The sequence below is a fragment of the Ovis canadensis genome, chromosome 7 (genome assembly GCF_042477335.2).
Source record: "Ovis canadensis isolate MfBH-ARS-UI-01 breed Bighorn chromosome 7, ARS-UI_OviCan_v2, whole genome shotgun sequence".
Taxonomy (NCBI): domain Eukaryota; kingdom Metazoa; phylum Chordata; class Mammalia; order Artiodactyla; family Bovidae; genus Ovis; species Ovis canadensis.
Window position 1 is genome coordinate 24364117 of NC_091251.1, and position 26998 is coordinate 24391114.

Sequence of the window (26998 nt, forward strand, 5' to 3'; positions counted from 1 at the left end):
TGGACTGCAAGGAGATCCAACCAGTCCATCCTAAAGGAAATCACTCCTGAATATTCATTGGAAGGACTGATGCTGAAGCTGAAACTTCAATAGTTTGGCCACCTGATGCAAAGAACTGACTCATTTGAAAAGACCCTGATGCTGGGAAAGACTGAAGGCAGGAGGAGAAGGGGACGACAGAGGATGAGATGGTTGGATGGCATCACTGACTCAATGGACATGAGTTTGAGTAAACTCCAGGAGTTGGTGACGGACAGGGAGACCTGGAATGCTGCAGTCCATGGGGTCACAAAGAGTCAAACACGACTGAGCAACTGAACTAAACTGATAAGGTCCTATGAGCTTCAATAAAAATATACTTTCTATAAGATTTGACTTGACTGTGCTTTATTATTCTCACTGGTTTTAGGATTTAAATAGCAAAAAGTAAAAGCAAAAAACAACCAAGTTCATTCCTTCTCTTTATGTTTGATTTCATTTCTCTATAACCAGAGCATGGATGGATACACTGCAAAAATTTTTAAGGCTGGACTGACTTCTGAGTTCATGTAGTTTGTGTGTTTTTTTTTTTTAACTATCTGGCAGATTGGAAATTTTACCTCATTGTTATCAGCTGAGATCTAATGACTTGTTTCAATAAGTTAGGCAGCTGTGAAGAGGCAAGGAAAGCAAGCCCTGATCACATACCACTCCATACTGTAAGCTCACATTACCTCCACCCAGAGGCTGTACTTGGAATCCCCAGACGGGCAATAGCAGCCTCATTCCTGAGAGGAATTATAAGAGCAGGCACCAATCTTTTCACCAAACTCTGTGTCAATAAGACAAAGTTGTCTTTACAACTTTTAAATTGCCTAATCAACTTTTCACATTGTTAATTTTATTAATTTTGAATTTTTAGTTTCTGGATAAAACTAAAATGTTAATTTCCACAATGTCTATGACAATAGCAAAAATATAGAACAAAAATATTTCCTCTTCCATTTTATTATTTTTACCTTTGGGTAGCCTAAGAAAAAAAATCTTTATTTGTTGAAGTAATAGTATTCCTCTCAGATATAGAGGAATCTCTGACCAAGTTATAGCAGCCTCTTATTGAGTATACTTATGTTTTTGGGAAATCATGAAGGAGAGAACCTTTTATTCAATGCATGTTTATAATCTATTTTTGCCCTTCCACTGTTCATGGTATTATGAGAAAAGACAAAAAAAAAAAAAGGTGAATATCTATTCCTCAAACATTTTGAAGCCTAGAAAGGAAGAGGAGACATAGAATGTATTTCTAAAAATATATAAAAGTTCAAATTACAAAAGTTTAAAAATAGCTTTACATATTTGAATGGAGACTTCTATTCTATAGAAAGCTAGAAAGATAATTAATTCCCTAACGAAAGCTTCCCTTTAGACATAATCTCTGGTAATGCTAGTCTGTGAGTGAATGCCCTTTGGTTGGCTTTCTTTCACAACAAAACAACTGTCAAGCTGAGGCCCGATAAGCATTTGCATGAGCATGGAGAAGCAGCCCATCTTGGGGAGCATCTTTCCCTCGTGGGCCAAAGGCTCCTCACTGCCATTAACACTCTGAGCACGTGAAAGAGAGACCGTGATGGCTGTCTGAACAGAAGTGTTGTAACTGCCTTGAAAACATTACAGATAACATGCTTTGGGGAATTAGATGTCAGGGATTATGCTACAACTGAAAAGATCTGAGAATCAGAGGTCAGAGAAACATTATGAATGAAGTCTTTTTTTGCATATTTTTTGGTCATTTGGCCGGTATTTTCTTTTTTCTTTTTTTTTTTTTTTTTTTTGGTGTCCTCTGTCATCCCCTTCTCCTGCCTTCAATCTTCCCCAGCATCAGGGTCTTTTCTAATGAGTCAGCTCTTTGTACCAGGTGGCCAAGTTACTCCATTTCCTTATCTATATGATAGAGACAATTGCACCTATCTTCCAAGACTGTCACGAAATTTGAAAGAGATATTATGAGTAAAACCTTGAGAACAGGTCCTTGCATAGACTAATAATTCAGAAATTAGGTAGCATTATTATTTTGTCAATTAGAAGTTAATCCTTTCCTTTTCTAAATTCTCTTCTGGCCTTAGTCACTCCCTGTCACCCCCAGGATTATAGCTTTGTGGGCAAATGTGATGCTTTTCTCACTTTTTTCCCCCACAATGAATTATAATGCCTGGAATGTTGTAGGTTCTAAATCCGAGATGAATGAATAAATGGATGATAACAAGGATCTTCCCGGTTGGGTCGGGAAGATCCCACCTGTGTCTCCTGCACTGGCAGGCAGTCTCTTTACCACTGAACCACCAGGGAAGTCCTCACAATGCATTTCCTTATATATTACATGCATGCTATACACCTCACAATGTGTATAGATGCAGTATTTTTTTTAATTTTTATTATTGCCTTAAATGACTATCTTTAAAATAAAATACAGGGAAGGAAATGGCAACCCACTCCAGTATTCTTGCCTGGAGAATCCCAGGGACAGAGAAGCCTGGTGGGCTGCCATCTATGGGGTTGCAGAGTTGTACACAACTGAAGTGACTTAGCAGCAGCAGCAGCAAAATAAAATATTTAGATGAAGAGAAGGGTCTCTTTATATTTACCAAACAATATTTACCATTTTGGGCTTCTTGGCTGGCTGGCAGGTGGATTCTTAGCCACTGGACCCCTAGGAAAGTCCAGTTGTCAGGATTTTGTTGGCAATAGTGGATATGTCTGACAGCTCCCAGACAGCTCCCATCTGAAGGATCTCTCTAGGTTATGGGCCACAGAATCTGAGCCAAGAGTGTAGGGGTGAGAGAAGGGCCCTCAGAAGGGCACCCTGTGAAGATACCCAGGTTCAAGTTGAGGGTCTTCCTGTCTAGTCCTGGCTTAGCCTTAGAGAGAATCTCAGTGGTTCTGGGAAATCCAGTAGCTGTCAAGATGATATTTGCTATCAACACAGAATGAGCCACAGTGTTCTAGAATGAAGGAGGTGAGGTCTCAGATGTATGAGGAAAGCAGGGTTCTGAATAATGGGATCTTCTAGTTAAGCAAATCCACTCCATATTACTTATCTATTTTGGGGAACAAATCATCCTAAAATGTAATGGCTTAAAGTAACAGTGATTTATTCTTTTTTATAACATATATATTTTTTATATATTTTTCCTCTGGCCTTGCCTAGGCTCACTTATGAGAAGACAGTCTCACATGTCTGGGGCTTCTGCAGGGAGGAGGAATGTCAGGAATGGTATGTCTCCAGGTGGTAGCTGATATTCACAGAAACTTCCTTCTCTGACCACCTCCCTCCCTCTCCCCCAACTAGGATATCAAAAAAGCAAGAGAGGAAGCCCCAAGGCTTCTTCAGATATTACTTCCTCCCTGTTCGACTGGTTAAAGTCCATCACAGGGTCAGCCTCATTTCAGGGGGAGGAAAGAACCAGATTCCTCCTCTTGATGGGAAGTCATGTTGCTTGATCTTATGGCAGTTTCTCAGACTGTCTTGTTTTTCATGACCTTGCCACTTTTGACGAGTACTGGTCAAGTATTGTGTAGAATGTCTTTCAATGTGGCTTTGTCTAATGTTTTTCTCATGATTAAGTTGGGGTTATGGTATTTGGGGAAAGAGACCATAGAGGTCAAATGTCCTTCTCATCACCTCCTATCAGAGAGCATTTGATAGTATTGTGATTTGTTACTGGTGACGTTCTCTTGAGCCAGTTCTAACACCAATTCTGATATGTGTTTTTTTACCAAGCAGTTAACTCAGTTCCCTGTGGACACTGACTGGGCGTTCACAAATTTAATTCTGTTCTGACACTACCTGGAAATAGTGTCAGATTCTGCAGGTTAAGGGCTCCGTCCTACAGGACTGTCCTCACTTTATTATTTATTTTGACTGCACTGCGCAGCGTGCAGGGTCCTGGCTCCCCAACCAGGGATTTTTTTTTTTTTTTAGTTTTTTATTTTTTAAATTTTAAAATCTTTAATTCTTACATGCATTCCCAAACATGAACCCCCCTCCCACCTCCCTTCCCATAACATCTCTCTGGGTCATCCCCATGCACCAGCCCCAAGCATGCTGCATCCTGCGTCAGACATAGACTGGCGATTCAATTCACATGATAGTATACATGTTAGAATGGCATTCTCCCAAATCATCCCACCCTCTCCCTCTCCCTCTGAGTCTAAAAGTCCGTTATACACATCTGTGTCTCTTTCCCTGTCTTGCATACAGGGTCGTCATTGCCATCTTCCTAAATTCCATATATATGTGTTAGTATACTGTATTGGTGTTTTTCTTTCTGGCTTACTTCACTCTGTATAATCAGCTCCAGTTTCATCCATCTCATCAGAACTGATTCAAATGAATTCTTTTTAACGGCTGAGTAATACTCCATTGTGTATATGTGCCACAGCTTTCTTATCCATTCATCTGATGGACCTGTGTCCCCTCGCCCCGTACACGCTGCATTGGAAGATGATGTCTTAACCACTGGACTGCCAAGGAAGTCCCAGGATTGCCCCCACTTTGGATAGCAATCACAAGTGCAGATGGTTGCCTGGCTATATGATAGCCTATAAATCAGAAGTTCCCTTGACCTCCTCTCTGCTGCTGCTGCAGCTAAGTCACTTCAGTCGTGTCCGACTCTGTGCGACCCCATAGAAGGCAGCCCACCAGGCTCCCCCGTCCCTGGGATTCTCCAGGCAAGAACACTGGAGTGGGTTGCCATTTCCTCCTCCAATGCATGAAAGTGAAAAGTGAAAGTGAAGTCGTTCAGTCGTGTCCAACTCCTAGCAACCCCATGGACTGCAGCCTACCAGACTCCTCCATCCATGGGATTTTCCATGCAACAGTACTGGAATGGGGTGCTATTTTCTTCTCTGGACCTCCTCTCTAGGTTCAATTAATTTGCTAGAGCAGTTCTCAGAACTCAGGTAACCATTGACTTACTTTATAACTGGTTTATTACAAAGGATATTAAAGATACGAATCATAAATGGCCAGATGAAGTGATGCATAGGGCAAGGTCCCAAAAGCAAGTGCTTCTGTCCTCATGGAGTTTGGGTCCTGGCACATGGATGTAACCTGGTTCACCCACCTGGAAATTCTCTAAGCCCTGTCCTTTTGGGTTTTTATAGAGGCTTCATTATATAGACTTGATAGCTTAAATTCTCAATCCTTGGTCACTTACAACCTCCTTCCCCTCCCCTCTCCCCAGAGGTGGGGAGGTGGGACTGGAAGTCCCACCATTGGTCCCCTGAGCAGACAGCTTCCATCCTTAGGTTACATAGGGGCTTCAGGTCACCTCATTAACATCATAAAAGACATTTTTTATCACTCTGACCATTTAGGAAATTCCTAGGGTTTTTGGAGCTCTGTGCCAGGAACCAGGATGAAGATCAAATATATATTTCTTTTTGTAAATCATAACATCAAGCTTGAGCACTTGGTTAAAATGGTGCCAGCTTTTTCCACTGGAATGTTAATATTTTTCCCTGTCATATTCTATTGTTAGAAACTTTTTATGGTTTTAATTTCAATGAAGACTAACAACGTCAGATATTTTTTCATGTGCTTACTTGTCATTCCTATACGTTATTTGGTGTGCAAATTATTTTTTAATTGGGATAATTTATTATTGATGAGTTTCTAGAGATTTTTTAATACATTTTGGATGCATTTCAAGATAAATTGCAGACATCAGGGTGCCTCCCTCTAAACACATCAGCATATTATTAACTAAAGTTCAAATTCTTTGTATACAATGAAATACACACTGAGATTTAACAAACGCTACTTCTCTGTAACCCAAATCACTGTCAAGATGTAGAAGACTGTTCTATTGATTTTTATGACCCATTGATGGTTGCAATCTATTTCAAAAACATGCTTCATACAATCTAGCGGTAATGCAAGACCAGGGTAGAAGCTCTGGGCTATAAACATAGGATTTGCAAACCTCCCTCATCCCTCACTTAAATATTACTTCCAGGGCTAAGAGACCTTCAATGAAGTGAAACACAATAAGCCTGTATTATCCTAATTTGACCTACTAGGAGTTCGGAGAGGTACAGATAACATGCCCAAGACAACATAGCTGATAAATGCAGGACCTGGGATGTGAACTCTGGCATCCTGACCCCCACCAGCCCATGTGAGGCTAAGTGGGTGCTGTGGTTGTCCCAGCAGCTCATTCCCATTTTCAGCATGGTTTCCTTTGGAAAGCTGTTCCGATCACAAATATTCATCGTTTGGGAGATAGCCAGCGTGTGAGCAGGGCCTCCCTTTGCAGACTGCAGGGACCCTCTGGGCTTGTTTTGGGCTGGCCTGACCTTACTGCAATTCGCAGCCACAAAAGGCCACGTGCCAGTGCTGCCGTTCATAATGGAGGACCCGGAGGGCGAGGCGCCTGACCGAGCGACAGGGCGAGTGCGGCCGCAAGGCTGTGTGTCCTTCCCTTGGACCTGGGATTCCTGGGGCAGGGCCCCTCCACTGCATTCCTTGAGTGCATCTTTTGAGCCATGGGTAGTGCAGACTGGACCCTGCCTCAGGGAGTTGCTTGTCTAGAGGGGGCTTTAGGGCACAGGTGAGCAGGACACCAGCGTAAATGGTCAGTTCCCTCAGAGAGACTCTGACAAGGACTAGACATATCAGAGAAGGGAGCCTCTGCTTTCTGCTTCCTGGAGGAAGTGGCATCTGATGGATGTACCAGATCGTGTCAGTAAGATTAGAAAGTAGGAGACATTCTAAATGCAGGAGAGACCATTGCTAGAGTTTTAGAGGTAGAAAAGGGCCTTTTGGTAGAAAAGGGCAGGTGGATTGAAATCTTGGGAGTGAAACTCTGAGAGGTTCTTGGGGGCCATCGTGGAGATCTCAGCCCCCAGCCTCAGAAACGGGTACTTCATTGAATTGTCAGCAAGGAGCCACAGGAAGATTTCAGTGGGGGAGGGGCCCTCCCAGGTTGCTGGGAAGTTGGGTCTGGGCTTTGCAGGCAGGATGTATAGGGCAAGGAGAGGGGAGAGTGTCTGGGGCACTGCAAGCCCAGAGTAGCTGGGGAAACTGAGACCAGGAGGACAGGGCAAGAAAGGTTCACTTTCTTCTCCCTGGCCAGCTAGGAAGAGCTGCGTTTCACTGGGCTGCAGAGCACGGGCAGCTGGATGCTCTGGACCTCTCTGTGGGCTCTGGCTGTGACCACAGTGTCAAAGACAAGGAACTGTGACCACGGTTCCCAGGGCAGGGCCAGGCTCTGGGCTCCTGAGCAGGGTGGTCACTGGCAGCTCACCCGTGTCTACTTCTGACTCTAGTGTGCTGCAGGGCCTGGGGGCCCAAAGACCAGCGCATGTCTGGTATTCATCTAGCCGGCACTTTCTGAACCCTGTGCTATGGGTGAAGAGCACAGATGCCCAAGACACAGTTTCTTACTCAAGGAATTCAACACCGCAATCCTAGTACAGAACTGTGACCAAATGTGGGGATGCAGGATGGCAATCTGATTGGCTGGTAGTGATGCCTGAGGTGGGTTTGAGCAGGGCTGTGATTCACTGGGGATGTCTGTTGCTGCAGGGAATGGGGAAGAGTGAGGGGCATGGTAGCTACACATCTGCTGGTTATTTGCTTTCTTTGTTGTTTTAGTAACCTACTACGATTATGGCAAAAGAGGGATAAGAGCACTGAGGAGGGAGCGGTTTATTCAGAGTAGAGCTTACAAGCAGAATTTTACCAACCTGAGAAGGGATGTGGGATGGGGACCTAAGGTGACCAGTCTGCAGATGACTTGTATCAATGGACCATTGTGAGTCAATAGGCAAATACATTGCAGCAAATTCTAAACACTGCTTCCAACAAAGGGAAGAATTGTTAATTTTCTGATAAATATTCTTGGCCAGGATACAAGGAGTCCTGTTTATAAGCCAGTGACAAATCTCACAGACCAATGGACCACAGGATCTTAGACCTGGAAGATGTCCTTGAAGGGCCTGTTCAATCTTCTCATTATACTGATGTGGAAACTGAGGCCCAGAGAGGGGGATACGTTAACCAAGGTCACACAGCAAAACTAGAGTCAAGCTGGGGTTTGCCACCAGCATCCTGATGCCTGACCCTGTGCTCCTCCCTCTCGCTATGCTGCCTCTTGGGTCCCTGAGCCCTAGGGATCTGCATCAGATTTGTCTGCCCACACTCGTCTTTCCAGGATAAAAGGCCAAGTCAGATTCCAAGATTCAGATCAGGCGGATGTACTTCATTTCAGAAATATGGGCTGTGCTCTGGGCTAGGCCCTGTGCCAGGAAGGTGGAGTACAGAGAAGAGTAAAAGACAACTCTTGCCAGGACACATCTACCCAGGAAGCCAAAAAAAAAAAAAGGTGTTTTCAGGGCCCCAGGAGAGCAGGAACACCAATACCAGAAAGCAAGAAAAGTTCAGCTTTGATGAATTTACACAGAATCTTGCAATCGGAAATTCTAGAAAGCAGCTTTAAAAATTGCATGCCCCTGTTAAGTGTTGTAGGGCTTCCCAAGTGGCGCTAGTGGTAAAGAACCCGTCTGCCAGTGCAGGAGACGTAAGAGACGTGGGTTCAATCCCTGTGTCAGGAAGATCCCCTGGAGGAGGGCATGGCAACCCACTCCAGTGTTCTTGCCTGGAGAACCCCATGGACAGAGGAGCCTGGTGGGCTACAGTCCGTGGGGATCACAAAGAGTCAGACACAACTGAGCACGCATGCACAGTAAGTGTTGCGTTAATATTTTCCACTGAGGAGTGTTCTCATTTTGAATTTCATTGGGGGAGAGGGCACAGTCAACTTTTCAAGGCTTTGAGCCACTGGAGGTCTGACTCCTGCTACGACCCCTCCCCACCCCCCGCCAGGCTGCATAGCAGGACAGACCTGTTGGAACGGATGACAACACAACTCACGCTGCAGGTGTCGGGAGGTTTTGAGAGCCCAGAGAGAGTGACTAATTCCTTGGGAAACAGCAAGGAGATGCTGACAGGGCCCCATAGAGGAGGAGAGGCTGGACGTCCTCTCGGGTGGAGGGGAGAGTTCAGGCCCAAAGCCACGGCCTCCTTCCACCCAGCTCGCTGCCCTGCCTGGGCAGAGGGGGAGGCCCTGTTAGGGGTTCCCTGCCACCTGCAGCTTCAAAGGACAGGAAGTAGATATTTATAATCCAGAAGGAAGAGGGAACCCCTGGCCTGTCTCCACAGGGGCACATGCCGGGCCCCCACAGTTCACCCACTTCCTTCCTGCCTCTTTGAACACGCAGGCTTCACGCTGAGGCTACGTCACCCACAGCCTGGTCCTCGTCTGCGGCGGCAAGTGGGAGAGGGGTAGAACCAAGTGGTCAAGAGGGTTTTCTAAACTTAGCTTTACCTATAAATATAATCTGATGACGATCATAAAAGAAATGTGAATGTTCCATCTCTGACCCCGTAAGATAGTGTGTGTGTGTGGATCTATCATGGGGGTGGGGGATGGCTTAACCACTTTAAGTACATGTTCACATCTTCACTTGAAAGATCTGTGCCTAAGCCGAATGTCTGTTTTGCCTTTTTTTTCCCTTTTGGGTCCTCGTTGCATGTGGGCTTCTCTGGTTTCGGTGCATAGGCCCCAGAGTGTGTGGGCTCAGTAGTCAAGGCACATGGGCTTAATGGCCCCATGGCACCTGAGATCTTAGCTCTTCAACCTGGAATCGAGTCCTCTGTATTGGAAGAAGGCAGGTTCTTAACCATTGGCCCACCAGAGAAGTCCCTAAATTGAATTCCTTCCTGGGGAAGGTGCTGAGGCCAGGGCAGAGGGGAGCCCTTGAGCCAAAAGGCCCCTTAACTGGTTCAGCTCAATTGTTCCCTCAGCCTCCTGGACATGACGAATGGCTGAAGCTGAGTCTTCCCTTCTGGATGCTTTTGTTTGACTCCAGGGTCTCTGCCCTGACTCCCTCTGTGGCTCCCCTGTAGGGACATCCCATGTCCTGGGCTGCCTCCTCTTCCCTGGGGCCTCTTACCCACTTGAAGCAAGTCCTCTTTGAGGATGACCCCCAGCAGTCTGCCCTCGATGAAGCCACTTCCACCGAAAGGGACACTGTGCCCTTTGCCCGCCCAGTGGAGTCATCTGCCATGGCCCTGTAACTGTCAGCTTTAGACTTCTCATGGGTGAGGCTGCTCTCGAGTTCCAGGAAACACAGGTCAGGTTCTGCATCTCCGTTATGTGTTACTGAACAAACATCTACAGAACAAATATCTGCCGTGTGCCCCAGGTCCTAATCTAGGCACTTGGGAAAACTTTAGAGAATAAAATAAGACAGAAATCCTTGCCTTTGTGGCACTTCTGTTCCACCCAAGAGGTTCGGACAGTAAACAATAGATACAGCACACAAGCAGCTGGTGGAGGGTGTTCAGCGGTCAGCGCTTTGGGGGAAATGGAACAGTGGGGCAGGATAAGGGGATCGGGGGAGGTGCAGTCTCCAATCTCACAGTCAGGGTGTGCTGTGCTCTTCAGTAAGAAGCTAACATCTGGAACAGATGTAGGAGGTGAGAGATTGGGCCATGTGGCCTCCAGGCACAGCCTGAGTACAAGGAAAGTCTCTGGGGCTGTGGCCTGATTAGAGGAAAGGCATAGATCTGGGCTCACTGAGTTGGGACCAGCTTTAACCTGGAGCATGGAAAATAGGGATTTGGTGGTTTTTTTTTAAGTAATGTGTCTATCTTAAACTGTGAAAAAAGAGATGAGAACCTGGCCCTTGAAAATGCCCCTGGTTTTTGGTAGTTTGGGGCACAGCTCTCCAAGCAGGGTGGCATTGGTCCAGCAGAGCGATAGCTTGTCACAGACCTGCTCCGTCACCCTGGACGTGTCACCCCTCTCTGGACCTCAGCTCCAGCGGGTCCCCAGGACCTGCCAGTGTCCGTGATCCCACCGGCCCTTCAGGAGCCCCTCTCCTTACAGTAGGGGAACACAGCCCTTCACCTGGCCGCCCACCTGGCTGTGCTGCGGTGACTCGTGGCCGTCAGGCTGGACCTGAAGGAGCAGAATGCGGTGAGTCACCACCTGGAAGAGGCAGAGATGTGTGACGCTGACTTGTCCCCTGCATTCCAGGAGCCCACAGCCCATGGTGCTGTCTGATTTCTCCCCGCGGGGGGCCTTGGAACCAAGAACAAGGACATGTCTCAGACAGCCCACCAGGAGAAGACGAGTGGCAGCACAAAGCTCCAGGCTCAGAGGAAAACTGGGCATCAGGGATTATGGAGAAGTCCTTAACACCGTGTGTGTTTAAAGGAGCGAGAGGTCACATGACCAGGGTGGAGCGGGGGGGTTCGGGGGGGGGCGGATCAGAGACAGGAGGGTGAGGAGACACCAGCAGAGCTGCGGGGACGGGGACTGAATGCACCAAATGCCCCTCCAGGCGAGAATCAGAATCCGGCGCGGGGCTCAGGACTCCACGGATACCAGGTCATCGTCCGTAGGAGCAGGGAGGGGAGAGCTCAGAGAGCCCGGCAGCCCCAGGAAGAGTGGTGACCTCCGCCCTGGGCTCTGGCTCAGCCTCCTGCCGCCCCCACACCACTCCTGTGTTTCAGGAAGGCCTGACCGCCCTTAACGCGGCTGCCGAAGGGATCCGCCTCACCTGTGTGCAGCTCCTCCTAGGGGCGGGGGTAGCGCGAACACCCTCACCCAGGTAGCTGGGCCCCCTCAGGACAGGCGTGTGTCCTCAGCTGCCCAGCTGTGACTGTGTCGGCTGTGACTGTAGCAGCCACAGTGATTCCTGAACGTGGTGTGAGCAAAGCTATGAGGCAGCAGGCTCAGGGCCTGGACTTGGCTTCTCTACTGCTGAACTCTGTGACCTTGGGCAAGTTACTCATCCTCTCTGAGCCTCTTTTCCCAGCTATTTTTTGAAGATGACATGTACTTGTGTGTGTGTGAATTGCTCATTGTGTCTGACTCTTTGCAACTCTATGGGCTGTACTCCACTGTCCATGCAATTCTCCAGGCAAGAACACTGGAGTGGGTAGCCATTCCCTTCTCCAGGGGATCTTCCTGACTCTGGGATCAAACCTATGTCCCCTGTGTTGCAGGCAGATTCTTTCCTGTCTGAGCCACCAGGAAAGCCCATAATATATATTTACTTTCTTATGTTGCCGTGAGGACTAAATACCTAGTGTAGTGCCTGGGACTTAATAGGAACTCAGTATCCATTAGAGTCTTGTTGTTGGACACTTGATGGTTCACAAAGTCCTTTTATAATGGTTGAATATTATCTCAGAAAAATTTCCCCCATTTTACAGATGAGAAAGGTTCAGTGACTTTCCCAGGGCACAAGCTAGTAAGAAGCAAAGCTGAGTCTGAGAAGCCTATTTCTCTGACTCCAGAGCTTGGGGCCTGGAGTTTGCCTTGCTCAGTGGGGGTGGGGGTGGGGGTGGGGTGTCTCCAGCTGTGCCTGCCCACACCAGCAAATGGAGCTGAGGCCTGGGTGTGACTCTGGGACAGGCCTCTTTTCTCCCCTCCCATTGTGTTCTGTGAGTTGGCCATTAGAAATTCTGTGTCCTTGAGAAGGGCTGGGGCAGGGGGAGGATTGTGACCTTTCTTTAAGTAGGAAGTTGGTTTTTTTGTTTTGTTTTGCTTTTTATTGTTTGATCAGTGACAAATAATCTTTCTTGGATGGTTGAGGGTCTGAGGGTCTGGAATTCTCTTTTGTTCTAAATTTCAATAATGCGGCAAAAATAACATTAATAGTGAATAATATAAATAATAGCAAAAATGGAGAAATGAAAAGGATATGCTAAAAAATATTTGACACCAAAGAAGGCAGTCTCGGGGAAATAGAATAAGAAAGAGAGGAGACATCCTGAAAACAAATAGCAAAATGGCAAATGTAAATTTAATAACAATACCGACCAAAACTGCCCTTAAATGTAAATAATGCTTTATTATTAGTATTAGTATTATTTTGGCCATGCCATGTGGTCCGCCGGATCTTAGTTCTCCAACTAGAAACTGAACCACAGCCCTGGCAGTGAAAGCAGTCTTTTATGTATTAGACCACCAAGGAATTCCCTTTTTTTTTTTCTTGGCCAATAATGCTTTTAAGCCACAAACCATTTAATTTGCAGAACACCTCTGGCAAGTTTGGAGACTACTATCCCAGGGGTGTCAGAGGGAGCAGGACAACCCAGAGAAGGAACATGGCTGCTCCCAGGCACCCAATTATGGTCATCCATCAGCAAGGCCCTCTCTCTGTGCCCAGCACTAGGCGCTGGGAGGAGCAAGAATGCCACAGGCCATGGCGCCTCCCCAGCAGTATCAGCACAGGAGTTTAGGAGACGGGAGGTCAAGTCCAGCTGGTGATCATTGGTGGTTAGAGGTGCCCCCCTCCCTGGGCCTCGTGCTCCAGCCTTGACTTGTTTCTGGCAGAGGCCGTGATCCATTCCAACATTCCCCCGCCTTGCAAGGTCATGTAGCAGAGTCTCAGAGGAGCAGCCAACCGAAAGGGCTTGCATTTCCCACCGGGAGGAGGATGGGTTCCCACCCACCTTGTGTACTCTCTCAGACAAGACTTTGGCAGAGTGACCAACTCATCCTGGTTTGCCTCATATCCCAATCTTAAAACAGAAAGTCTCACATTCTAGGGAGCCTTCAGTCCAGGGCAACCTGGGACAGCTGGTCACTTAGCGGGACCTTCCGAGATGAAGGCCCATGAAAGGCCTCGCTCTGGCCCTGCCAATCTTCTCTGTGGACCCGCTGACACCAGCTCCAGCTGGATAGTACATGCTGGGAGGGGTTTGCCTTGTACTGCAGATCTTATCAGTCCCCCTCTTTGAAAACCATCTTCTCAGAGTCTGTTTTCTCTGAGTGACTTCACTGGCTCAGGAATTGTGAAGGCTTTTGGCTTTTGTTCCAGAGTCTGTGACTGGAGGCGAGGAAAATCCTGAGACCATAGCGTGGTCCTTTTACTAGTCGCCAGGCCTGGGCAAGTCACTGATTTCTCCCTCCTTTGGGTTTAATGAGGATAATAGTCCCAGGATGGGGGGTTGTGAGTTGTAAATGGAATAATGAACCCCAGAGTGCTTTGTAAACCCCACTGTGAGGGGTCCGGGGGATGCTGCACTGATGCCTGTTTCCTTCTAGAAAAAAGCAGAGCTGCCTCCACTATGCAGCCCTCGGTGGCTCTGAGGACATGGTCATCCAGGCAGGAGGCAGTACTGATGTGGCTGATCACGTAAGTGTGGGGTGTGGATGAAAGGGGGGCACACTGAAGAGTCTCCCATGACTTGCTGCTCAAAATAGACATGGAGAACAGATTAGTGGTTGCTGAGGGTGGGACGGGGCAGAGGAGGGAGGAGGGTGTGGTTATAAAAGGAGAACACAGGCGGCCCATGTGGTGATGGAACGCTGCTGTAACGGAATGCTGCTGTATCTGAACGATGTAACAGATGCATGAACCTACATGTGTATCCATTAATGAAAAAATCACATAAAATACATATGTATACAAATGACTGGGAGTGACACTGGGGAGATCTGAGTAAGATAGGTATTATCAATGTGAGTATTCTGGTTAGAGTATTGTACAGTGGCTTTATAAGATGTAACTATGGGAGTGGGGAGAACCGAGCAGCTGGATGATAATGGTGGGAAGAAGGTATCTCACTAGAACCTTTTGTTCTTTTTGGTTCTTTTGGTTTTTATAAATAACGTGTAAGACAATGAAAGGCAATACTGAAAGGCCACACCCCTTTTCGACCACAGCCCCTCGCACCTGTTTCTAGGAGAATGAAGGCCGTAAACAGCCTCTTTGGTTACTTTATCTCTGTGGTCTGCTGCTTCCTGGAAAGCCACCATTATAGCTCCGCTGGGTTTCCCAGCTCATCTGAATAGTTCTTTGAGCCAGTTTCCCATGTCTGCCCATTCACTCCCACAGCAGACTTTCTTTTGACCTTATTTCAATTTCACAGTTATTTAGCAATGATCTGTTGAAATTCTGTGAAAGTTTTTTCTGGGTTTTTAAATTTTTTTCTAGATGCGTTTTAGAATGCTGTGATGTGCTAAGTCTCTTCAGTCGTGTCCGACTCTTTTGCGACCCCATGGACCATAGCCCGCCAGGCTCCTCTGTCCATGGGATTCTCCAGGCAAGAATACTGGAGTAGGTTGCCATGCCTTCCTCCAGGGGAATCTTCCTGACCCAGAGATCAAACCCATGTCTTTTACATCTGCTCATTGGTAGGTGGGTTCCTTACCACTAGCGCCACCTGGGAAGCCCATTTTAGAATACTTTTTGGCATTTATTTGCAGTTTGGGTTTGGGATTACATTAAGTCTGTAAATAATATAAGCTAAAATGGTCATCTTTGCAATATTTTATTTTGTCACTAGGAACATGTCTTTCCATTTCCTTTATGTCCTATTTTAGATCTTTCAGTGGTGTCCTATGGTTTCTCGTTTGCCTTTGTAATAGTCATTTCCAATTATACTCTTCATAGGTACTTTATATATTTTGACTGTCATTATGAATAGACTATCTTTTTAAAACATGTCATTTCTTATAGGGATTCAATATAGGAATGTTATTGACTCTGGTATTTTTATCTTCTGTATGACTTTTCATTAATTTTGCTAGGTTTTGTTTTTTTTGGGGGGGGAGGGGTTGGGGTATAGTAGCTATTTTAACACATCTAGATGTACAATCACATTGCCTACAAATAATCATCTAGGTTAAATCTTCTGATATCCATAAACTGCTTTTTTCCTGGCCAAAACTAGTAATGGTAGTTGTGGGTGTTTTTGTTGTGCGTGTGTGTTCTGTTCTATAAACTTTTATTGCTCATTATGTGAGGGTGTTTTCCACAGTTATTAATAGTACCGACCCATGCCATTGACTCTTCTGGTTTTGTCCCGTCCCACTATATATGTGTCACTGTACACCCAGACAGAAGGGTGCTGTGGCAGTATCCCCGCTTCATCATGGAGTCAGTGTTCACAGGGGACCACTGGGGATGGAATCCTCCAGACCTGAGTGAGGCCTTGGGTGACTGTTGGGCTTGGACTGAGACCTATGTTCTGGTCCTGGCTGGTTCTCTCATTCATTGATTTCATACATAAATAGTTGTTAGGCACCTACCTAGACCCTGGGGGTAGAAAGTCCAATAACACAAGGTCTCTGTTAGTTACGTGTCCTTGGGTGAGTCATGTTAGTTTTATGAACTCATTAAGTGTTCTCATTTGTGAGATGAAAGTACTAAATAAGAATACCCTTTCTATATGTTTGCTAGGTTCCTGGAAAGTAAATGAGTTATCAGAGAATTTTAAGGTGGTGTTCCTAGAAGAGACCTTGCTGCTTGTTGCAGCAGACACCATTTACCGGATGAAGTGTAGCAGAGAAGCAGGATGACTTGCCCAAAGTTGTGTGGTGAATGCTTGGCACATCAAGATCTCAAATGTGGGACTTCGGACTCCCTCCCACCCTGAGATCAGCAGTGGGCCCAAGGAATTCAGGCTTTGGGCTGTAAGTGCTTTAGGCCACTCATGTTGCCCAAGAAGCGAGAGAGGCCAAACTCAGAAGCACTGTCTACACTCCTAACTCCCATCTTCTAGCACCAACCTGCAGCTGGGCAGTCCTGGGAGGGACCCATCAGTTGGTCTGTGTGTCTCCCCCTGCAGCAGGGTGCCACTCCTGTGCACCTCGCCATGAGGCACAATGTCACTGTCCTGCAGCAGGTCCTTATGGACACTGCCATGATCTGGACACTGTTGACAATGTAAGTGGCTACAGAAACCATCTGGGCCCCCTGGCACCTCTGGGCACCCTCCCAGGCTGGCAGAGTTTGGCTGTGGTCTACCAGCTTGGCCCAGAGTTGAGGAATTGCTTTCTTAGCTTGTAAAACGCTGTTTGAATATTTGTTGAAGGTAGCAACATTTTATTAACCATTCCTCTATGTTGAACATTTGGGTATTCCCAAGTTTTTGTGAAGTCGCTCAGTCGTGTCGACTCTTCGCGACCCCATGGACTGCAGCCTACAAGGCTCCTCCGTCGGGGGATTTTCCAGGCAAGAGTACTGGAGTGGGGTGCCGTTGCCTTCTCCGCATGATATATAGAACACTAAACTAAATATTTTCCTATATTAAGCCTTTTCCTTTCATTGATTTTTTTCCCCCACTTAGGGAAAATTACCAGGGCAGCAGTGACTGGGTTCATCTTGTAAAACAGAAGGCCTCTGAGTCCTGAAGTTGTAATCAGTCAGAATCATTTTAAAACCCCCATCCCCGAAATCTACCCTCTAACCACACAATCCTCAGGGCGACCATCCACAACCACTAGTAGTGGAAAGCAATTTGACAGAATATAACATGTATCTTTAAAAAGTATTTGCACAGTTGAAAATTGAGCCTCAGGAAATATATTGAGCTCATGCACCAAGATATTCATTGTAACACTGTATCAGTTTTCATTTCAAAAAGGGCCCAAATACTTAATAAGAGAGAAGTGATTGGGTAAATTATGGTAGTAGTGGTTCAGTTGCTAGGTTGTGTCCAACTCTTGTGACCCCATGGATTGTAGACTGCCAGATTCCTCTGTCCATAGGATTCTCCAGGCAAGAATACTAGAGTGGGTTGCCATTTCCTTCTCCCGGGGATCTTCCCAATCCAGGAACTGAACCTGGGTCTCCTGCATAAAATCATGGTACAGACATAGATTGGCTTTTATGGAGCTATGAAAAATGGTGTTTATTGAGTTTATAATATACAGAAAGTTATATAGATACAAAATGTAATATAGGATGATCTCAAATATGTAAAACCATAAAACTAAAAATAATTGTAACAGAGGTTGATTTGGGTGGGCTGCTGCTGCTGCTGCTGCTAAGTCGCTTCACTCGTGGGTGGGCTAGTGAGTGGTATGTTTTTTTGTTCTTTTTTTTTTTTTTAACCAAGTTTTCTCTCCTGAGTAGTATGTTTATGATTAAACCCAGTTTACCCTTCCTTATAATTTATTAGAGAGAAATTCTGTTAAGACCCAGTTGGGAGTTGACCCCCCTTGGTCCTGTCCCGGCTTTGAGCTACACACCATGCCTACATGCTTTTCTGCTCTTCGTTCCCTTGGCTTCTTCTCCAGAGGAAGCAGACACCCCTCCAGTTTGCCATGGAGCAAGCCTGGTGGGACATAGCAGAGATGCTCCTCATCATTGGGATTAACTTAAACCTAAGAGATAAGGTGCTCCTGCTCACAACCAGCCTCCCTTTCCAGTTTTCACAGCTTCGCCTTCAGCAATTGCCTCCTGCTTCCAGAGTGTTCATATCACTGTTACATATCAGCTCAAAGGCCACCTCCTCCAGGCAGTCTTCCTGCCCCTCCATCACCCTCCTCTGCCTCCTCTGAGGGCTCTCAGCACTTGGCCCGTCCCTGTCTTGGTCCTTGTCTGTGATACAATTGTCTTCTGTTTCATGGGCTCCATCAGACTTTGAGCTCCTTGAGTTGTCTGCTGGGGAGAGGGGAAGACTAGAGGGACAGTGCATCACCACCCCACAAGTCCCTACATGTGAAACAAGGTTGCAGAAGCTTCCAGGGTCATGGTGCCTATGGGGTGGCCAACTCTCAGATGGCCAGAGGTTCAAGAAGACCTGAAGACTTGGTATGAGGCTGAGGGGGGGGTCACAGGCCCATGAGGGCAAGGGCCCTTGCACACATGGCCCAGCCCGTGGGATGGTGTGGGAAAGAGGTGGGGGCAGGGAACAAGCCCGGAGGCTGGACCTAAGCAGGACTCCCTGCTTTGAGCTGGGCCCCCAGACAGCTGGCCAAGCTCAAAGAAGAGCCTTCCATCTTCCCAAGGTCCCCAGAGGTGGTTGAGCCAGTTTTGTGCCACAGGCCTGGAGCCAAGGGCTGGGAGACTGAGGGGAGGAAGCAAATATGACATAGGGGCCCAGGCCCCTTCTCTGGGTTCTGGTTTTGTTATGACAAAGGCTCTTGGCCTTTTCCGACAGATGGAAATTGATGAGAGGCCAGATGAGAAATTCAGACAAAGCTATATTGGGGCCCTTGCTACAGCAGGGGTAAGCGAGGTGGGGCAAGTTTGTTCCTTATACGGGCTGAGGGCAGGGGTGTGTCCAGAGGCAGGCCTGGAGGGTAGCTTAGGTATTTGGCTCACCCCTTAGCTGGTGCTGTGTGCAGGGGGCATGTGCAGTACCCTGCTTTCGCTCCTGACCCTCTGTTTTAGCTCCATACTCTTCAAGTGGTAGCTGGGTTTTTTGGTCTCTTTTGATCTTTGGGGTCCAGAATTTGCCCCAACTGTCCCAGCATGCAGTTATTTTTAGTCTCATATAATTTCTTTGCACTTTGCTGCTTGAGGAGAGGTGTGTCCAGGTGCAAGCGTTGCAGCAAAGTCTTCCAGGTCCCAGGCCTGTCTCAGTTTCATATGAGAAATGGGGCTGGTAACATGATCTCACAGACAACCTTGAAGAGTTATGTAGGCTGGGTGTTGGGTTTTTTTAATTTATTTATTTTTAATTGAAGGATAATTGCTTTACAATATTGTGTTGGTTTCTGCCATACATCAACATGAACCATAGGCTGAGTTTTATAAACTCCAAGGCCTCCTATTCTAAAGGAACACAATGGGTGGTTGCTAGAATTATTATTATTGCCTTAGTCTACTGTGACTTTCCATACCTGGAGTTTCTCCCAGAAAACGTTTCTGTCCTCCAGTGTAGACTGCTGGAAACTGTTTGCTTTGGACAGGCAGGTTTGTTGTCAGAGCTGGAGACCACCACACACCCTCGAGTACAGACTCTGGCTTCCCTTCTCCTTTGTCACCAGCAGCAAGGAGAAACTGCCCTGTTAGTGGCTGCCCTCAGCAACCACAGCAGCCTGGTGGACATGACCATAAAGCTGATCACTTCTACAGATGGGAGAAGGTGCTGAGATCCTGTGCTTGGTCTCTCTATGTTGGAAAGGGAGTAGCCCTGGCTTCAGGTGGAGCTTTGAACCTCAGCCGTGACCAATTCAGGAAACCCTTGGTTTCCAAGGGAATGATAATTGCTGCCTTATCTAATGCTAGGGTTCTTTGGGATTATAAAGAGATGGGTGAGCACCCAGGCCACCTGAAATAAGGCTGACTGAGGTCCATACCAGTGTGGAGATAACTGGTAGACACTGCTCTAGCTCCTCGTTGACGGATGAATGTGTACACGCATGAATAAAGAAACGACAGTTTGGTTCCAGCTCACTGTCAGCTATAGGTGATGGGAACTCTGGGTTGGGGTGTTCTATTCAAGCAACTTTCTTAGCCCAGAGGTCAAGTGTGCTGGGATTGATTAGGGATATCTGCTCTGGAGTTGGGAAAGCGTAGTAGCAAATGCAAGGTCAGGCATTTGCAGTTCCAGCATCAACAAATGGGGGTGGGTGGAGAGTGTTTTGTTTACATTTGGTGGCTGTTTTTATATACAGAAAGTAAAAGTTTGCATTTATTTCAGTTTTTAAATTAATACTTTTTTTTTTACAAAATTTAAATCTTAGTTTTCCTTAAACTTTTAAATTTATTTTCACATTCTTATTATTGTATTTATACAACTAGTAAATTTTAACAGTCACTTTCGAGAAAGATATTTTTTTAAATGGCTGCATCACACAGCATGTGGGATCTAGCTCCCCGACCAGAGATCAAGCCCACACTCCCTGCATTGGAAGTATGGGGTCTTAACTACTGGACAGCTAGGGAAGTCCCTCAAGGAAGCCTTTTGTTTAAAGTTCGGGCCTGTGTTTAAACTTAATTAAACTACCTTAAACATATTAAACTGAATTAATACACTTAATATAATAGGTTCTCTTTTTAAGCACTTCAAATGCTTCCTAAATTCTTAAATTATTCCATGAAATCCAGTAAATTAAACCTATAAAGTGAATCTTAAATGTCGTAGACATTCTGATATTGTATCATTGTTTTTGTTCAGTCAGTAAGTTGTGTCCTCTTCTTTGTGACCCCATGGGCTGCGGCCTGCTGGGCTCCTCTGTCCATAGGATTTCCCAGGCAAGAATACTGGAATGGGTTGCCATTTCCTTCACCAGGGGATCTTCCCGACCCAGGGATCAAACCCGCGTCTCCTGCACTGGTAGGCAGACTCCTGAGCCACCTCGGGAGCCCTCCGATACTGTATACAAACAGTAAAATTCTCTTGCGCTTCTCAAAACAATAACTGCCCCCAAACCAATCAATCAATAACAAATTTCCATAGGAATCAGATTTTTCTCTTTCACATCTTGTCAACATTACAACTTCTTTACATACAACGGATTACTCCTAAATATTAAGACAAATGATTAAATGAACTGATTCATCTCTGTGCATAATCTTCATCCACCTCAGGCTTTCAAAGTTCTCAGCACTAAGGCAGTGGTGCAGTTAGAATCACAAATCCCTTCTTTCTACACCTAAACCAGTGCAATCAGAATCTTGAGGTAAAGGCCTAGCTTCTGCGGTTCTTAAAGGTCTCAGATGATTCCAATTTAAGATGCAGCTGAGAGCACTGTTCTATAGAAACAATTCTTACCACCCCACATGGAAGAAAAGCTCCCAGGTCATCACTTCCCAGACACTGTTAACCAGGATGTGAGGTTCAAAGCTGCAGACGCCAGGACTCACCTGAGCTTTTTAGCAGCCAGAACTAAGTACCCACATTTTTCAAGGGGCTTTTTTTGGCTTCAGTCTAGGCTTTTGTGGGTTTAACTTACGCTACTACATAATTTTGGCAGCCTCTTATTTTATCACCTGCTTTGCATGGAAAGAATTCTGTAGCCCACCCTTCTCTACTTGTTGCCAATCAGCAAGTTTAGTTAGTGCCTGATTCTTGGCTTGCCTAGTTTTAGCCACAGTTGCTGAGGTGTTCTACTGACATTCCCTCTATAACAACACAAATAAAGAGAAAAATTGGGAAGGCTTCCTGGAAGAGGTGGCACACAGGTGGTCTTTTGACTATGGCAATGAGATTGAGAGACAGGAAGGTAAGGAAAGGAATTCTGGGTGGAAAAATATGTAAGCAGCTCAGGTTCCAGCACTCAAAGCTAGGCATAGAGTCAAAAACCAGAGTAAGGGACACTAAGCCCCAGGTCTGTGATGATGCCAGTTCTGGGTCCAGGCTCATGGAACAAGGGAGAGCCTGGCAGGGATTTCCCCAAAATGGCTGCTGTACTTCTGGGATCTGCCCCACAGGACTGCCTCTTGTGTAGGGACATCTGTAACCCCTCTGGGAAGAGTTTGACCATTAAGCAGGACCATCAGTGGGAAACGCAGCTTCTCTGCTCAGTGCTGTGGCAACTGGCTTCCAGTACCTGCGGCCCCACAAGTGGATTCTTCCACTGCTGGGAGTTCACCAAGGCCCATGTCCACGCCACAGAGCAACAGTGGACAGGTACCACCTTGCCTCGGTGCCCCAGAGCAGCCCAGGAGGAGGGGCGGGGGCACGTGGGTGTATTCAGCTTTCTGTGCTTCTAGGGGGAAATCCTCACCAAGTCACATGCTATTTCCAACATGCCATGTGCTCTTTCCCTCCCCAGGCCTCTGCACGGGCTGAGCCCCCTGCCCCTCCCTCTACAACTGACCTGTGAACTTCACATGCCTCATGAGTCAGCTTGAGCTGATACCCATCATTCACCCACAAAGCTAAAGGCACTTCCTTTACTTCCTATAAAAAGGAAAGGAACTGTTGTTGCCACTATTATTTAACATCTGTTTGGACATTTTGGCCCTGTTATTGATGTATGAAACAGAAATAGAAATTATGAGTGTAAATATTGAAAAGGAAGAGAGATTTATTAATTTCAGATGCTATAACTATATACCTAGGAAGTCCAGAAGAGTCAACAGAAAAACTCTTAGAAAAAAATAATTCAATGAAATGGCTAAATATAATTAAATATATAAACACCATAGTATTCCTCTGTACCATCAAGAAGTGGACAAAATATATAGAGGTATTTTTAAAAATATACCACTTACAGTAGTGTGTTTCTAAACTATGAGTGACATGAGTAAGACAATACAAATTATTTGAAAGAAGACTTGGTAAGTGGTACAACATTCCTGTGTTTCCAGCTAAAAAAAGTGTCATGTAGATATCAATTTTCCCCCAACTAAAGCTTTGATCCAATTGTATTTTACTTATTATTATTAATATTTATTTATTTGGCTGCATTGGGTCTTAATTGTGGCATGTGGGATCTAGCTCCTCAACCAGGGACCAAACCTAGCCTCCCCCTGCAAGAGGAGCATGGCGTCTTAGCCACTGTACCACCAGGGAAGTCCCTCATTCAATTTTAATCAAATCAAAATACGAAGTATTTGAAACTTGACTAAAGGATTTGACATGTGTGCGTGCTAAGTCACTTCAGTCGTGTCCAACTCTGTGACCCCACGGACAGTAGCCTGCCAGGCTCCTCTGTCCATGGGATTCTCCAGGCAAGAATACTGGAGTGGGTCCATTTCCTTCTCCAGGGGAAATCTTCCCAACCCTGGGATCGAACCCACATCTCTTAGTTCTCGCACATTGGGGCAGGTTATTTACCACTAGCGCCACCTGGGGATTCTACAGTTCATCTGAAAGAAGAGACAGGGAATATATAAATACATACTCTGGGAAAAAAGGCAAAAAGGGTCTAACTCAACTTAGAAAGCTAAAAATTTAACACAGAGATTCCTGACATCAGTTCAGTTCAGTTGCTCAGTCCTGTCCGACTCTTTGCAACCCCATGAATTGCAGCACACCAGTCCTCTCTGTCCATCATCAATTCCTGGAGTTCACTCAGACTCATGTCCATTGAGTCCGTGATGCCATCCAGCCATCCCATCCTCTGTCATCCCCTTCTCCTCCTGCCCCCAATCCCTCCCAGCATCAGTCTTTTCCAATAAGTCAACTCTTCACATGAGGTGGCCAAAGTACTGTAGTTTCAGCTTCAGCATCATTCCTTCCAAAGAAATCCCAGGGCTGATCTCCTTCAGAATGGACTGGTTGGATCCCCTTGCAGTCCAAGGGACTCTCAAGAGTCTTCTCCAACACCACAGTTCAAACGCATCAATTCTTCGGCGCTCAGCTTTCTTCACAGTCCAACTCTCACATCCATACATGACCACTGGAAAAACCATAGCCTTCACTAGATGGACCTTAGTCGGCAAAGTAATGCCTCTGCTTTTGAATACACTATCTAGGTTGGTCATAACTTTTCTTTCAAGGAGTAAGCATCTTTTAATTTCATTGCTGCAATCACCATCTGCAGTGATTTGGGAGCCCCAAAAAATAAAGTCTGACACTGTTTCCACTGTTTCCCCATCTTTTTCCCATGAAGTGATGGGACAGGATGCCATGATCTTCGTTTTCTGAACGTTGAGCTTTAGGCCAACTTTTTCACTCTCCTCTTTCACTTTCATCGAGAGGCTTTTTGGCACCTCTTCACTTTCTGCCATAAGGGTGGTGTCATCTGCATATCTGAGGTGATTGACATTTCTCCCGGCAATCTTGATTCCAGCTTGTGTTTCTTCCAGTCCAGCGTTTCTCATGATGTACTCTGCCTGACATACACATGTGTAAATCGGGTAGTGGATAGAGTAGGGAGTCCAAAAGTGAAAATAAAAGTCGCGTCCAACTCTTTGCAATGCCATGGACTGTATAGTCCATGGAATTCTCCTGGCCAGAATACTGGAGTAGGTAACCTTGTCCATCTCCAGGGGATCTTCCCAACCTAGGGATCGAACCCAGGTCTCCTTCATTGCAGGTGGATTCTTTACCAGCTGAGCCACAAGGGAAGCCCAAGAATACTGCAGTGGGTAGCCCATCCCTTCTCCAGCGGATCTTCCTGACCCAGGAATTGAACTGGGGTCTCCTGCATTGCAGGCGGATTCCTTACCAACTGAGCTATCAGGGAAGCCGGAGTCCAAAAGTAAACTCTGCATCTGTAATGGAGTGAGTCCAAAAGAAAACTCTGTTACAGATGCAGGTTTCTTAGACAATTAAAGAGCACTGATGAATTACAAGGCTGGTAACAAGGGCTAGTGAATAAATGGGTCAAGTGAAACATACCGCAGGCATATCACTGGCAACACCAGGAGGAGGTGCCTGCTGGGGGCCGCAGACACAGGAACATCAGGATGCAGTGGGTGACTGACTTGGACATGATGACTGTGCCCCCAGGTCTGTGCCAAAGCCTCTGTCCACACCTGGGAGAGCTGACCTGGTCACAGTTTAATAACAAGTGAATGCTACCACAGGCACTGAAGAGAGTAGGAGCTTGTTTTCCAAACACTGGAATCACCTAGGAAGCCTTAACACCATTCAGTGCCTAGGCACACCCGTTCCCAAGTACAAAGGAATCTCAGAGACGGAGAGGACTCCAGGTGTTTCCAGCGAGCACTAATGGCTGAGAACCACTGGTGCAGGGTGAGGAAGAGTGTGCAAAGCAGAGATGGTTGTGAGCAGTCAGAGAGATGCCCTCTACAATGCATCTTGGTACCACTATGAATGCTAGTTCTTTCCCTCTTCCCAGTGACACCAATAGGATACACAATGGATGATCAGGAAAAAGTCTGGGCCTGGGGAGGTCCTCGTGTCTCGGACCCCAAACCCCACCCCCATACCATCTGAGGCTGCTGCTCCTCCCCTCCCTCCCCACCCTCCAACTCCCTTCCCCATCTCTGGGCTGAGCTCTGCTGAAATCTGGAGAAGGGCCTGGTGTTCTGGTGGAAGTAAGGGTGGGCTCAGACCTGGCTCTGGTAAGGCAGACAGGGTGGGCACCTTTTCTCTCTCCCTCCCTCCCTCCCTGGTCCCCAGGAACCAGGAGCTATGGGGAACATGGGCACCGCATGCTGCTCATCTGGCCACACAGTGTGGTGACAACCCCACCAGAGCGCTATTCAAGGGCCTCGTGGCCATTGGCAGGAGGGACCTGGCGGGTAAGTGTCTCCTTCTCGTCTGCTTCCTGCTCAGGGCAGCTCTGGGCCCCAGCAAGGCCCTGCTGCAATGCAGCAAGGCCCTCCAAGGCTGCTCAGACCACAGTGCCATAGCACTGGCTCTGAACCTTCTAGATTGCTGGTCGTAGCCCTTCCTCCTCCTGGAACCCAGGCAGAGCCTCAGGCAACTCACAGTACCTCTGGGCCCCAGGCTCCCCATCTGTGCAAAGAGGGTGGCCCAGATGGTTCCTGTGACCTTCACAGCCCCAAGGTCACTGAAGCTACAATCTCTTCCTATCCAGCTGTCTATACTGATTTGATCCCATGTCCCCACCCCCACCCTTTGCCCAGTTTGGGTAAGGTGAGAACAGCCTGCAGGGTTGTTTTTCACAAACATTAAGACCTATGGGCCAAAACTGGTTTAAGATGAGTTGAACTACAAAGATTTGATCAAATAAAATTTCTAAGGCCATCACAACCTATTTGAGTCTGTCAGTCCCAAAAGCTTTTTTGGGGATTTGGGATTCAGGGTACCATGTGGAACCATTAGACAAGCAGCGAAACAGGTTCTAGTAATGATCCCTCATTAATAGCAAAATCAGCTCATGATGAAAAGGCTTCAACTCTGTAACGTCTGTTGGCCTGGGGCATTTTATACATATACAGGGCAACCACAGGGTGGGGTACTAGGCATGCATCCACAGTAATGAAGGAGCATGGCAATAGGAAAAGCGTTCATACCACATTGTCGAGGGGCAAAGGGAAAGTCCCCTGCATGGTGGGTCTCCACCAGCTGCCACATGCAAAGTGGGAAACCAGTCATTTCAGAGGGGAAGAATTAAAGATGACTTGGTTCATTTTTCCAACATATTCTTAAATATTATTGTTGTATCTTCTTTTAACACAAGCTCTGGCAGACAAATAAACATCAAACCAGTCCTGTGAAGCATCAGTTAGGCAACAAGAGGCAGAGGCAATAGGATTCTTGTCTTTTGCAGAAAGCTTCAGGAAGAAAGCAAATGAGGACCCTAGGTGCACAGCCATGTAACTAGAAGGAACATGGGACCGCAGAGTGAGGGCCGCTCAACAGAGGAAG

The 26998-nt window shown here is 46.6% G+C and overlaps 1 protein-coding gene across 1 annotated transcript; it reads left to right on the plus strand.

The window, feature by feature from the left end:
* Positions 1-5913: 5913 nt before the first annotated feature.
* Positions 5914-26950, plus strand: ANKDD1A (ankyrin repeat and death domain containing 1A). Its single transcript, XM_069597377.1, is given in 15 exon segments — positions 5914-5926; positions 6297-6433; positions 7116-7215; positions 10936-11024; positions 11564-11661; positions 14109-14199; positions 16637-16706; positions 16709-16734; positions 18090-18188; positions 19791-19851; positions 19854-19887; positions 22194-22375; positions 25784-25834; positions 25837-25905; positions 26901-26950. Coding segments are annotated over 15 exon segments (1170 nt in total).
* Positions 26951-26998: the final 48 nt, after the last annotated feature.